The sequence below is a fragment of the Vombatus ursinus genome, unplaced genomic scaffold, assembly GCF_900497805.2.
Source record: "Vombatus ursinus unplaced genomic scaffold, bare-nosed wombat genome assembly UNPS02001287.1, whole genome shotgun sequence".
Lineage (NCBI taxonomy): Eukaryota > Metazoa > Chordata > Mammalia > Diprotodontia > Vombatidae > Vombatus > Vombatus ursinus.
In genome coordinates, this window is record NW_020941065.1 from 9,846,588 (window position 1) to 9,860,424 (window position 13,837).

General features: G+C 43.4%; 1 protein-coding gene across 2 annotated transcripts in view; it reads left to right on the plus strand.

Annotated features, from left to right (window-relative positions):
* Window positions 1-13,837, plus strand: part of HNF1A (HNF1 homeobox A) — a 29,896-nt gene that overhangs the window by 11,683 nt on the left and 4,376 nt on the right. For both annotated transcript variants that reach the window (XM_027862870.1, XM_027862882.1), the window contains exons 2-6: window positions 8,345-8,544; window positions 9,869-10,055; window positions 10,916-11,151; window positions 11,355-11,518; window positions 13,493-13,694. In XM_027862870.1, coding sequence (XP_027718671.1) covers window positions 8,345-8,544; window positions 9,869-10,055; window positions 10,916-11,151; window positions 11,355-11,518; window positions 13,493-13,694 — 989 coding nt within the window. The remainder of the gene's footprint in view (window positions 1-8,344; window positions 8,545-9,868; window positions 10,056-10,915; window positions 11,152-11,354; window positions 11,519-13,492; window positions 13,695-13,837) is intronic.

A 13,837-nucleotide genomic window follows, 5' to 3' on the forward strand; every position in this document is an offset into this window, starting at 1 on the left:
TTTCTTTCTTTCTTTCTTTCTTTCTTTCTTTCTTTCTTTCTTTCTTTTTCTTTCTTTTGTTTCTTCTTTCTCTCTCTCTCTCTTTCTTTCTTTTCTTCCTTCCTTCCTTCCTTCCTTTCTTTCTTTCTTGCTTGCTTGCTAGGCAATGGGGTTAACTGACTTGCCCAGGATCACACAGCTAGTAAGTGTCAAGTGTCTAAGGCCGAATTTGCACTCCTGACTCCAGGGCTGGTGCTCTATCCACTGCACCACGTAGCTGCCCCGGGAGTTATTTCTAAAATTAAAAATTTATTAATCATCGACAAACACTCAAGCACTCACAAATTGAGATCATACATAAAGCTCTAAATTCCAATGTATCTATAATTTAATTGTAAAATGTATACTAACTGACAAAACCCAAAACTTGAACAGGTATGTTCTGTTTGCTTCTGAGTTCCCTTCCAATCTTTTTATTCCATGTGTTTTTCCATATTTTGTTGCTGTTATTATGACTTTTTTAATGCAAATTCAGTATCTTGATTTTGATTCTGATTCTGCTAAAGGTTCTTTACTTTCTTTGCTTCAAACAAGTCTTCCTATATTTCTTTGTCTCCATCTTTGTCATCTCTCAGGGAGGCATAGTAGATAGGGAACTGATCTCGAGCTTGCTCTGACATATACAAGTTGTATAACCCTGGGCAAGTCACTTGACCACTCTCAGTCTCAGTTACCTCATTTGTAAAATGGGGATAATAATATCTACCTAATAGGGTTGTTCTGGGAATCAAATGAAGTATGCAACGCACTGTGCGAAAATCTTAAATCACTGTATAAATTATTATTATTATTTTTTGGTGAGGCAATTGGGGTTAAATGACTTCCCCAGGGTCACACAGCTAGTGTCATGTGTCTGAAGTTGGATTTGAACTCAGGTCCTCCTGACTCCAAGGTCAGAGCTCTATCCACTGTGCCACCTAGATGCCCCAATCACTGTATAAATTATTAATAATATAAGGTGCAGATGAGTTGCCCATATGCCTTGGTTGAGGGAGATTACTTACCCAGAGTTCCCTGTACCCATGAAATTACAGATTTGGACCAAAAGCAAAGAAAACAAAAGAAAATAAAGGGAAAACAGTACATTAACGTTTCAGAGCAAGAGCTAGCTCTGTGCTTCTGGGAAAGGAATTTAACTTTTCTGAGCCTCAGTTTCTTAATCTGTAAAATAGGGGAGAATGATACTTTCATCATAGAGTTACAGTAAGATAGCACTTCATGAACTTTTAAAAAAATGTTTTTGATGTCTTTTGTTTTTCCATTACTTCTATTTCTCCCTGGATCTCTCTTCCTCCCCTTCCCAGACTGTTATAATTCTTCATAACAAAGAATTAAAAAAAAAAAGAAAAACGAAAAATACAAAAAAAGTAAAACAAATCAATACATCAACAATAAGAGAAATGCAAATAAAAACAATCCTGAGGTCTGACCTAGCAAGTAGCAAAAATGACTCAAGATTGAAATAGTTAATGTTTGAAGGCTTGTAGAAAGACAGTAACACTAATACATTGTTGGTGGAAAGCAATTTGGGATTCTACAAATAAAATTGAGATATGACGCATCCACAGACAATTGAAAAAAATATGACAATATATGTAATGTTCCAAAACTGTGGATTCTACCCTCCACCCCACATCGATGAAGAAGTGAGGGAGGGAGGTGTTTTTCTCATATGTCTTCTTTGGGGCCAGGCTTGTTCTCTGCAATGTAGCAACATTCATTTTTGGTTGTTCTGCAGTTGTTGCCTTTCTGTTTACATTGTTGTGGTTATTATGTATATCATTTTCTTGGCTCTGTTTATGTCACCCTGCATCAATTCGTGTCTTTCCAGACTTCTCTTCATTCATTATATTTATCCACTTTTATGGCACAGTAATATTACATTACATTCATGTACCACGCTTGGTTTAGTCATTCTCCAGTCAATGGGTCTCTACTTTATTTCCAGTTCTTTGTTACCAGAAAAAGTCATGCTATCAATATTTTGGTGTAGATGGGGACTTATTTTTATCAATAATCTCCTTGGGGTATATGCCTATCAGTGGAATCCCTGGGTCAAAGGATATGGATATTTTATGCACATTGTTTGTGTAGTATGAATGCTCTGCCTCCCTCTCCCAGAAGCAGCAAGGCTACATCTTCCTTTTGGCATTCCAGAGTTCTCTGAAGGGTTGGGATTTCTCTTTTCTTTACTGTCATCTGGTTGAGCCCCCATTATTTGTCATTCTGCATTAGGGGGTAGTAACTAGTACCCAAGGACCACTGAACTACTTTACCTCGATTAGTTTCTACAATCACTTCTCCCAGTGCCTGTAGGGCATTCTCTTCCCCTACTCCAACTCAGTCTCTGGAGGAGTAGGCCTAAAACCTAGCTCAGTTTTTACATAGCGTTGGTCCTATCAAGTTCATGTCCAAAGGCGGGATTACTGATGGACGAGTCCTCATCTTAGCTTTGACCAGCCTGGGCCCGAGAAGGTCATACTTCCCTCCTTGGGACATCAGTGCTGAACTGGCTGCAGCATCCAGTCTGGATCCACGCTCTGGAAGATGCCAGACACCCTCATGACAATCTTTTGAGCTCACTATGTGAAACTCCACTCCTTTCACCTAGAATGGAAAAGAACAAACAAAAAGATGAATGACTTAGGCCTGTTTCTTAGGGCCAAATGACCTTAGAATGGAGAAGGGCCTCAGGCCTACGCTCTTACTGCGTGATCTCTCACTGGATGCCATGGGTAAGGGAGTTATCAAGATCTTTTAAGATCGATTGAGAGAGAAGAGAAAGTAGCCAAAGTGGATAGGCCCTTTGGAATACCTCCATAGACAATTAAAGAGCTGACCAGAACCATTTACAGATGGTCCACACATGCTCCTTGGTTTCTCCAAGGCATTTCTTCCATATTTCCTTACTTTTCTAGAAGCAAGCTCCCAGCCATTCATGCTGAGAGACTACATTGACTGAGCAAGCTGATGCAGTCTGTGGATGTATCATACCTCAATTATATTTGTAGAATCCCAAATTGGATTGGACTAATACACCAACAATGTATTGAACAACAATGTTTTGTTATTCAATCATTTTTCAGTCGTGTCTGATTCTTCATGACCCCATTTGGGTTTTTTTTTTTTTGGCTAGGCAATGGGGTTAAGTGACTTGCCTAGGGTCACACAGCTAGTAAATGTTATATGTCTAAGTCCAGATTTGAACTCAGGTCCTTCTGAATCCAGGGCCGGTGCTCTATCCACAGCACCACCTAGCTGCCCCCATTTGGGGTTTTCTTGGCAAAGAGGCTGGAGTGGTTTTCTATTTCCTTCTCCAGCTCATTGTACAGATGAAGAAACGGAGGGAAATAGGGTTACGTGACTTGCCCAGAGTCACATAGCTAGTAAGAGTATGAGGCTGGATTTGAACTCAGGTTCAAATTTGAACTCAGCAGTATTAGTATTTCCACATTCCTTCCAACCCTGATTATTCTCATCTTGAGTAATTTTTTTTTGTCAATTTGCTGGATCCAAGATCAAACCTCAAGTACTGTTTTGATTTGCATTTCTTTATTAGTGATTTGGAGCATTCTTTCATGTGGCTGTTAATAATTTTCATTTTTTTTTTTTTTGCTGGGGGAGGTACAAGCATTTATTAAATGATTACTATGTGCCAGGTACTATGCTAAGCACTTTAAAAATATTATCTCACTTGATCCTCACAAGAATTCTGGGAGGTAGATGCTATTATTATCCCCATGTTACAGATGAGAAAACTGAAGCAGATAGGGGCTACGTGACTTGCCCAGGGTCACCCAACTAGTATTTGAGGCTAGATATGAACCCAGGTCTTCCTGACTCCAGGTCAAGAACTCTATTCCCTGAGCCACTTGGCTGTCTTGAATTTTGAAAATTGTTTGTTGCTATCTTTTGACCACTTATCTCTTTGACAAGGCTATTGATCTTATGTATTTCTGTAGCCAGCTTGATATTTTGGATACTAAATACTTATCTAAGAAATATGATACAAAGGTATTTTTCTCCCACTTGATGGTTTCCCTATTTACCGATTAATTAGTTTGTATCAAAGCTTTTCATTTTAATGCAGTCAGACTTATCTACTTTATCTTCTATAAATTGCTTCTATCTAATTTCTGTTCAAGAATCAATCTGTTACTCAAAGCTGTGAAAACTATGTGATCTACTTCTTTTCCAATTTGTATTTTTATTCAGGTCGTGTATCAATTTAGAATGTATTGTGGAATATAGTATAAGATGTTGGTCTAAGCCTAATTTCTGCCTAAAACTGCTTTCCAGTTTTCCCAGCAGTACTTATCAAATAGAAGTTCTTTCCTAAGTAATTCATGGTTCAGGTTTATCAGGCATTGGGTTACTGAGTTCCACTGGTTTTGATTCTCCTTTGTCTGGTCTGTTCTTGCCTTTTTTTTATTTTTTGACCAAGACCAAATGTTTTTTTTTTGTTTTTTTTTTGGCTACGCAATGCGGTTAAGTGACTTGCCCAGGGTCACACAGCTACTGAGTGTTATGTGTCTGAGGCTGGATTTGAACTCAGGTCCTCCTGAATCCAGGGCCCATGCTCTATCTTCTGTGCCACCTAGCTGCCCCAAGACCAAATGTTTTGATGATTGCTGCTTTATAATATAGTTTGAGCTCTGGAAAGCACTTCATAAAATGTTCTTAAAGTACTTAGCTTTCAGGAAGCCAGGGGAGACTGAGCTGTTATTACATACCATAATTTATTCAGCCTTTTAATAATAATAGGGAACACTGATCTTAGGAGGATCCAAGGAAAGAAGGATCTGATAATCAATCAATTAAAATTTGTCCTCAGTTTCCCATGTCCATTCATCCCTGGCTTCCTTTTAATGGGCCGATGCCTTGGATGTAAAGGTAAAAGGAGGAGAGAAAAACAGATTTAATTCAATTCAACAAATACATTTTCATCCTCAATTGTGCTAGGTGCTAGGGATATAAAAAAGCAGAAACAAAACAACCTCTTTCCCCTCAAAGAACTGACATTCTACTGAGAGGGGGATAAAAATGTATACAGACAAGTAAATATAAGGCACATACAGATTAATTTCAAGAGGAAATACCCAGGGAACTCAGGAATAGCTTCAGGAGCTGTGCCACCTGGGCTGGGCTTGGAAGGGAGCTAGAGATTCTGTAAGGCAAATAGATGGAGGACAAAAACTGGGAGAAAGAAGGAGATAAATAGAAAAAACACCTCTTTGCTCTGAATCTTTACAAAGGGATTACCAAAAGGGAAAGGATCTCAAAGTCCTTAAGCTATTGCTTCCACTCAGGGGGAAGAGAAGAGAGAAAAGACAAGGAGAAAAGGACTGAAAGGAGAAAGATGTTCAAAGATCGGGTGACAACATGTTCAGTTGTTTTCAATTGTGTCCAACTCTTTCTGACCCCGTTTGGGGCCTTCTTGATGGAGATACTGGAGTGGTTTGCCGTTTTCTTCTCCAGCTCATTTTGCAGATAAGGAAACTGAGGCAAAGGGGCATAAGTAACTTGCCCAGGGTCACATAGCTAGTAAGTATCTGAGACCAGATTTGAACTCAGGAAGATGAATCCTGCGTCCAGGCCTGGCCCTTTATCTACCTAGCAGTCCATCATGTGATAACATATTCTAAATCAAATAATATATCTGTACCTAAGTCATAGGTACATATAAGTTTGTGTATGTATGTATGTATATGCACAAAATACTTATTTACCTTTATACACATATTTATATATGAAATATATAAATTTACACACACATGTATTTATCTATAGAAATCAAACCTAAAATAACCAAATAACCCAGATGCTAGGGTTGAATAGGGGTCAGGATCCCAAAAGATATTGACAACTAGAACAAGAGATTAAATCCAATAAAATGAAACGTATGTGGGTTCAAAGAATTCACTGGAAAAGTTTAGGAAAGGAGCTATATGGCCAGGCAGTTCATGTGAAAAAAAAAAAAAGATCTGAGGGTTTTCATGGACTGCAAACTCAATTTGAGTCAATAGTGTGATAAGATAAGGACTGGGCACCTATGATTCCATTGACGTAGAAAGTTTTCAGGTGAGCAAATTCTCCAAAGAAAAGACAGTTAAGCGGGACAGTGGATAAAGAGCTGAACCTGGAATAGAGAAAACCTGAGGTCAAATCCTTTCTCAGATATTTACAAAGTTGTACGACCCCGGGCAAGTCATTTCACCTCTGCCTGCCTTGATTTCCTCATCTGTAAAATGCGAATAAGAATGACAGTTATCTCCCAGGATTATCATGAAGATTAAATGAGATGATATTTGTAAAAATGCTAGTTATTATTATCAACCACTATTACTGCTATGAGACTATTCTACACAAGAGAGAGTTGAGGCAACTAGGAAAATTTTAATCTGGAGAAGAGAAGACTTGGGGAAGGAAACACGATAAATTTTTAAGATTTCTATTTAAAATTATTTTATTTAGGCTCTGTTCTTTTGTTATCACAGTCACTTACCCCCCCAGAACCTTCCTTTGCAGCTGATGAAGCATTAGGCAAAATAAATCAACTTGTTGTCCAAGAATAAAAATATGTGCCTCGTTCTATACCTACCATCCACCAAGAACCTCTTCACCAAGAGGCAGGAGGCACGCTCTGTGGCAATTTTCTTTGCGTATTTGAAAGATGGCCAGTTAAAAGAGGGACTTAACTTGTTCTATTTGGCTCCAGAGGGGAGAACTGGGGATGATGGATGAAAATGCAGAGGCAACTAAGGTGAATGCAAAGGAAAACTTGCTAATAATTAGAGCAGTCCCAAATGGGATTAGGCTGCCTCAGGAAGTAATGGGCTTTTCAAAAAGATGAGCTCTTGGAGAAGCTGTAGAGGGAATTCTTGGTCAGGTATGGACTAGAGAGGGTGGCCGCCGAGGTTCCTTCTGATGCTCAGACTTTTTGATTTCATGGATTTTGTGAATTAAAAAAAACCTTTTGGGGCAGCTAGGTGGCACAGTAGATAGAGCTCTGGCCTTGGAGTCAGGAGGACCTGAGTTCAATCCGACCTTAGACACTTGACACTTACTAGCTATGTGACCCTGGGCAAGTCACTTAACCCCGATTGCTTCACCAAAAAGCAAAAAGCAAAGTAAAACAAACAAACAAAAAAAACCCCAAAAACCTTTGTTGAAAGTCAAAAATATCTCAACCATGTTCCTGCCTTTGTTAGTCCAATCCAGTGACCATTATTGAATCATTCTTTCATGACTTGCAGTCTTGAGTATCGAGAGTCAGTGTTATGAACTGCGATTCTTGGGTCCAGGACAGACAACGGAGATCTAGGAGGTGTAGGGGATTGGGCTGAAAAGAACAAAGTTCAGGGTATGCCCAGGGTATTTTCCCCCCATTTTGGCTCATTTTGTAAATTTATAATGGCTGTGTGAGTACCTATCTGCCTACCATAGAGGAGGAAATGACTAAGGAAACAAAAGTTTAGCTTCTGAACATTTCCATTTATTTAAACACTGCATGCCAATTACCTAACAAGTTAGGCTTCTCATGCTTAGGCTGGACCCTGAATACAGGGGGAGTTTTTATACACTAAAAGCAATGAATCAAATAAGGCAATTAATTAAAAGGAAACAATTAACCAGGATACAACATTAGGTAATTTGATTACTAATTGGGGGAAAAATAAGGGACTTTCTAAGTTGGGAGAGAGAGAGTGAACAGGTTCAATTCCCTGAAATCAGAAAAAAAAAAAGGTGTCCTACTCCCCCCAAGAGTCTGTAAATAATCAAGGTAGCATGGGAACAATAACTGAGTGATCGATATGGGGCCAGTTTTCAGGTAAGACATATGGGTTGCTTGAGATGTATAGTGTGAGAAAATTCCTCGCCTCAATCTTCAGGTCTGACTGGGTTTCTGGTCAGTATAACTGAGGTCCTTAATTAAGGGTCTCTAAACAGCACTTAGAGGTGGTATAGCTTCCCAGCCATGCAGCGCTAAGTTCAAACAATATAATAAGATTTTCTCCCAATTCTCACAATTGAATAAAGTTTTCTGACAAATCAGAAGTTGGGCTGGACTCATAACTGAATAGAAAGGGAACTGAGCTAGCCGCAGAAAGTCACAAGATGGAGTCAGTGTGGTTTACTCAATTCTGACCATTAACCACTTGCTGTCCTAATCCCCTCAATTTCCTCATTTCCCAGGAGGAGGCTGGCCTGAAGGGACCCCAGTGCAGTCTCGGGGATTGCCAGAGAGAGCCTTCCTGGAGTCCACTTCCCCACACTTGCTACAGTAATTTTCTACTCTTCCCAGGGAGGACCCATGGCGTGTGGCAAAGATGGTCAAGTCCTACCTTCAACAGCACAACATTCCCCAGAGGGAGGTGGTAGATACCACTGGTCTCAACCAGTCCCACCTGTCCCAGCACCTCAACAAAGGCACCCCCATGAAAACTCAGAAGCGGGCTGCCCTGTATACCTGGTATGTCCGCAAGCAGCGGGAGGTGGCACAGCGTAAGTAACAACCATTGGCATCTTCGTGTTTGTAGGTCACTCTGAACTTTTTGCTTATATTTGGTTGGGGGGGGCGGGGGAGAAAGGAGGGAGACGATATCTAACATCAACCAAATCAAGGAACGTTTGTTAAGGACCTACTATGTGCCAGGTGCTGAGGATCTAAAGACAAAAAGGAAGCAGTCCCTTCCCTCAAGGAGATTGTATTCAATGGGGGTGGGGGGTGGGGAGGAGACAGCATGTATATATGTGTGCAATTATCCTTTCCACAATGCAGGTTAGGGGTGCAGCGCCCCCGTAACCTGGAAAATTTACATAAAATTTTTGGCTCTCCCTTTGTACCAGAGAAGGAGTCTGAATTTTTCTTCTTCTTTTATGGAGTGTTCACAGTTACCTTATTACAAAATTTGGGTTGATATTATATAATACTATACAAAAATTTTATGCATTCCTGAGTTTCTAATTTTTTTCTGTGCTGTCTGCTGGCCTTCACACGTCATCTACAGCCTCTGCAAAACTTCCCCCAAATTCCCATTTAATGTCTTATACCAACTCACGATATATCAAGACCACGATGGAGAAAGTTATGATGTGGAAGGGACAACTATATATAGTAATAATACTAGCTAGCATTTATAATAGAACTTTGAGAGCCACAAAATGCTTTAATGTTATTCAATTTGGGCCTCACAACAATCCCATGAGATAGGTGCTATTATTACCCTCATTTTACAGATGAGGAAACTGAGGCTGAGAAATGTTTAATGACTTGTCCAGGGTCACATAGCTAAGTAAGTATCTGAGACAGGATTTGAATTTAGATGTTCCTGACTCCAAGCCCAGTTTTCTATCTAGTTTGCCACCTAGTTGCCTGACACATAGTACAAAATAAATGTGAGGTACTTGGTGAAAGCGGGGCAGCAAATGAAATGACAGTGGGGGAAATATTTGGAGGCTGAGAGCTCTTTCTTGTCCCTCAAATCACACTTCATGGATACTGTCTATTCCCCCTATCTAGGGCAGTTTTGGTGATAGGGGCTAAGAATTAGCAGGGCTCAGGGCATGACCCTGTGTTCCTATATCCCAAACCCACTATCCAGAAACTATTTCCATTACTCCTAACTTGTTCATCCCTCTTCCAGGTGGGAGCAGAAGAGCTAGGTCCTCTCCCTAGGGATGACCTGTCCAGTTTCCTTCTGGGCCTTTGGGAAAAGGGTGGGCAGATGTCCACCTTATTCAAATGACCACAGGCAGTGGAGGGCAAACAGGGACCTAGGACCCAGGGTGTAGGGTAGGATCTGCTCACAGCTCCACATACCCACAGAATTCACCCACGCGGGGCAGGGCGTACTAACTGAGGAGCCCATGGGAGACGAGTTGCCCACCAAGAAGGGGAGGAGGAACCGTTTCAAGTGGGGTCCGGCCTCTCAGCAGATCCTGTTCCAGGCTTATGAGAGGCAGAAGAACCCCAGCAAGGAGGAGAGGGAGGCTCTGGTGGAAGAGTGTAACAGGTAAAGGCTTGCGTGGCTCAAGGATCTGAGAGCCCTCCCTCTGTCTCCCTTCCTGTCCCTGTCCCTGTCCCTGGTGCTGACCCAGTTATTGTTTGAGCCCTAGGAAAGAACAGGAATTGTCCACAGACTTTCCAGGAGAATAGGCCAGGCACAGATTCAGATGAAGTTAATTTCTAATCTCAGGATCCCTCTGGCTTGTTCCCATCTCCTCCTGCCTCCTTTCCCCCACTCCCAAACTCTCAGCAGGCAGGACTTACACCCAATTTGCTAGCTCACCTATTTCTCTTCTGGGGAGGAAGTGGGACCTCCTCCTCCTTCTCTGAGGAGTACCCTGCAGTTATCCAAAACTTTTCAGGTCCCTGGATAGGAACTTGCTGGTGAATAGCCCTAGCTGTAGCTGCCCAGATGATCTAAGGTTAAGACTGCCCTGCCTGGCCCCAGAGAGCAGAACTGGGAGCACTGGAAGACTACATTCAAATGTAGTCTTTGTCTTACTATAAGAGAAAACTTCTTAATCATGAGAGCAATCCTGGTCTTCCTTAGGAAGTAATGGGTTTTCCTCCCCCCACTCTGGGTTTCCCTTCTCAAGGTTATACCTTTTGTAGGGGACACTTCCTGATTGGATTAGGATTAGACGAGATGGCCTGTGAGGTTCTTTCCCATGTTGAACTTTGGTGATTCTGAGAATTTCCAGAAGTGATAGGAGTGAGAGGGGAACAGCAGGGAGCTCTAGCGATGAGGCTTCTATCTCGAGAGAAACTAAGTACAGTTCGGTGGTGGGTGATCCCTCTTTCCCAGCCCCTCCGTCCTGCCACAATCCCCACTGTGGAGCTCACCAGGCTTGGGTGATGCCCCCACAGGGCTGAGTGCATCCAGAGAGGGGTCTCCCCATCACAGGCCCAGGGCTTGGGCTCTAACCTGGTCACCGAGGTACGCGTCTACAACTGGTTTGCCAATCGGCGGAAGGAAGAGGCCTTTCGGCATAAGTTAGCCATGGACACGTTTAGCGGGCCCCAGCCTGGCCCTGGCCCTTCACTGTCAGCACATGGCTCCCCTGGCCTCCCCCCACCTTCCATCTCCCCCAGCAAAGTCCATGGTAAGTGCTGGCTGGTGGTAATGCAGAAGGGGGAGGACTTAGCTTTGGATCTCCAGATGACTTTGATCCTCTAGGGTCATTTGAGTGGAGGAGGTGGGCATGAGTGGGGGAAGGAGGGACAAGAAAACTGGGAAAGGACATAGGGAAGGGTGGAGATGAAGGGATCTGAGGGTCTGGGCCTCATCTTCACTCCCCCACCCTAGCTCCAGGTGTACGCTACAGTCAACAGCCGACCAGCGAGGCAGAATCATCAGGGAGCAGCGGCCACGGAGGGGGCGGCATGGTAACAACACCCACCGTCCTGCACCAGATCTCCCCACCAGGCCTGGAGCCCAGCCACAGCCTGCTCAGCACTGATGCCAAGCTGGTGAGTGCCAGCTCAGCCAGGGCCCTCCTTCCAGCTTCCCTGGTAGCCAGGACCACTCCCTCCCCCTTCTTCTGCTCCAGGAATAACAAGGCCAGTTGGTGCGCCCATGACACCACTCTGAGGTAGGTATCATCATTTTACAGATGAGGAAACTGAGGCTCAGAGAGGGGAGCTGGAACAGTTCTGTGCCGACTGCCAGTATCTCATTCTTTCCCTTAGCTCACACTGCTTCTTACAGAGAAAGCTCCACTCATGGAAGCCTCTTTTCTAGTCCAGTAGGAATGCCCAGGAGCATCCTGGGTAGCCTCCTTGGCAGACACTCAGTTCAATTCAATTCAATGCAACAAACATTAAAGGGCCTACTGTGTGCAAGTCACTATGTGTGCAAGGAGTTTCCATTCTACTGGGGTCAGTAGATCCAGTTATCAACATCAATCAATCATTCATTCACTTTGTCATTCAATGAAACAACAACTATGTGTTAAGTTGTACCATAGCTGTGCTAGGGGAAAAAAAAAAATAACAAATGAATGAGTATCAGCCCACAACGAGCTTACTCAGATCCGTTGGCTTGTGCCCAGGGCTGCAGGAATGCACCCACTCCAGTTCTTGGGACGATTCCTAAGCTTGGCAACCTGTTCCTGCTCTCTGAAGGTGGCAAAGAGGCTGGGGCTGCCACCAAAGCAATAATAATTGTGTAAGAAAAATTATAGAAGAAAAAATAAAAAATAATAATTTTTTATATAATAAAAATAGCTTTAAGAAAAGCGGATCATCAGATTGGTGGATGCATCAGTATAGGGCTTCCCTTCAGTAGCACAGATTCAGTACCTACGCTGCACAGAGAGTGACTCGTCGAGGGTCACACAGTCAGCATCCCAGAGATGGGACTTGATACCAAACCGTGTCTCCCAAGAATATCCTTTCTGATTTTTAAAAATTAATTAATTTATTTTTAGTTTTCAATATTCACTTCCACAAGAGTTCGAGTTCCAAATTTTCTCCCCATCTTGTCCCTCTCCCTACCCCAAGATGGCATACATTCTGAATACCCCTTCCCCTAGTCTGCCCTCCCTTCTATCTCTCCCCCACTTCTCTCATCCCCTTCCCCTTCAATTGTCCTGTAGGGCATATCCTTTCTAATTTTAAAAAGCACCTTCCTCCCAATAACCCTGTGAGGGGGGCAGTGAAAAGGACAATTACTCGCTTATTAGAGACAAGGACACTGAGGTCCAGAGAACTGAAGTGACTCGGCCACAGTGAGCGTCGGCAACAGGAATTAAGATGCAGCCAGGTTATGAGATGGAAGGGATCCTAAAGAGCACAGAAGGCAGTTAGGTGGCGCCATAGTGCATAGAGCCCTGGGCCTGGAGTCAGACACACATCTTCCCGAGTTCAAATCCAGCCTCAGACACTTACTGTGTGACCCTTGTCAAGTCACTATACCCTGTTTGCCTCAGTTTCCTCACCTGTAAAATGAGCTGGAGAAGGAGAACCACTCTAGTAGCTTTGCCAAGAAAGCCCCAAATGGGGTCACGAAGAGTCAGACATGACTGAACAACAACAATAAAGAACACAGACTCTAACCCCTTACAGATGAGGAAACTGAGGCCCAGAGATGAAGTGATTTGTCCAGGGTCGCATGGGTAGTTAGCAGAACTGGGGTTTGAACTCAAGTCTCAAGATTCCAAATTCAGTGCTCTCTCTGCTGGACCATTCTTCCCTTTAGGGGAAACCCTCTCAAAGAGTGGTGTTGACCCAGACTAGGGCCAGAGACCTGCATGGAGCTAGTGCCCCCGGAGGAAATCCCACTGTGGTAGACACACTGTCTTCCAATGAAGAAGGTTGTAAAATGGGGTAGGGAGGGGTGATGGGGAGATGGTGGCAGGTGTGCCTCCTTTGGGTTTTATGAGCCGCCCCTCTCGTTGGTTCTCCATACTGACTGCAGGACTGACTCTCTCTCCTCCTGTGCAGGTCTCAGCCTCTGGGGGAACCCTTCCCCCCGTCAGCACTCTGACTGCTCTGCACAATTTAGAGCCAATGCCCCCAGGCATCAACCAGCAGCCCCAGAACCTGATCATGGCCTCACTCCCTGGGGTCATGGCCATTGGGGCAGGCGAGCCTTCTTCCTTGGGCCCCACCTTCACCAACACGGGAGCTTCTACTTTGGTCATTGGTGAGCTGGGTCAGGGTGAGGGGAATGGGGGCGGGGAGACATGGCTCCAAGGCTCCTGGGGGGCCCTTAGAACAAAGAATGTCAGAACTGGGAGCGTTCTTAGAACAGGGAAATGTCAGAGCTAGGAGGGAGCCTAGAACACA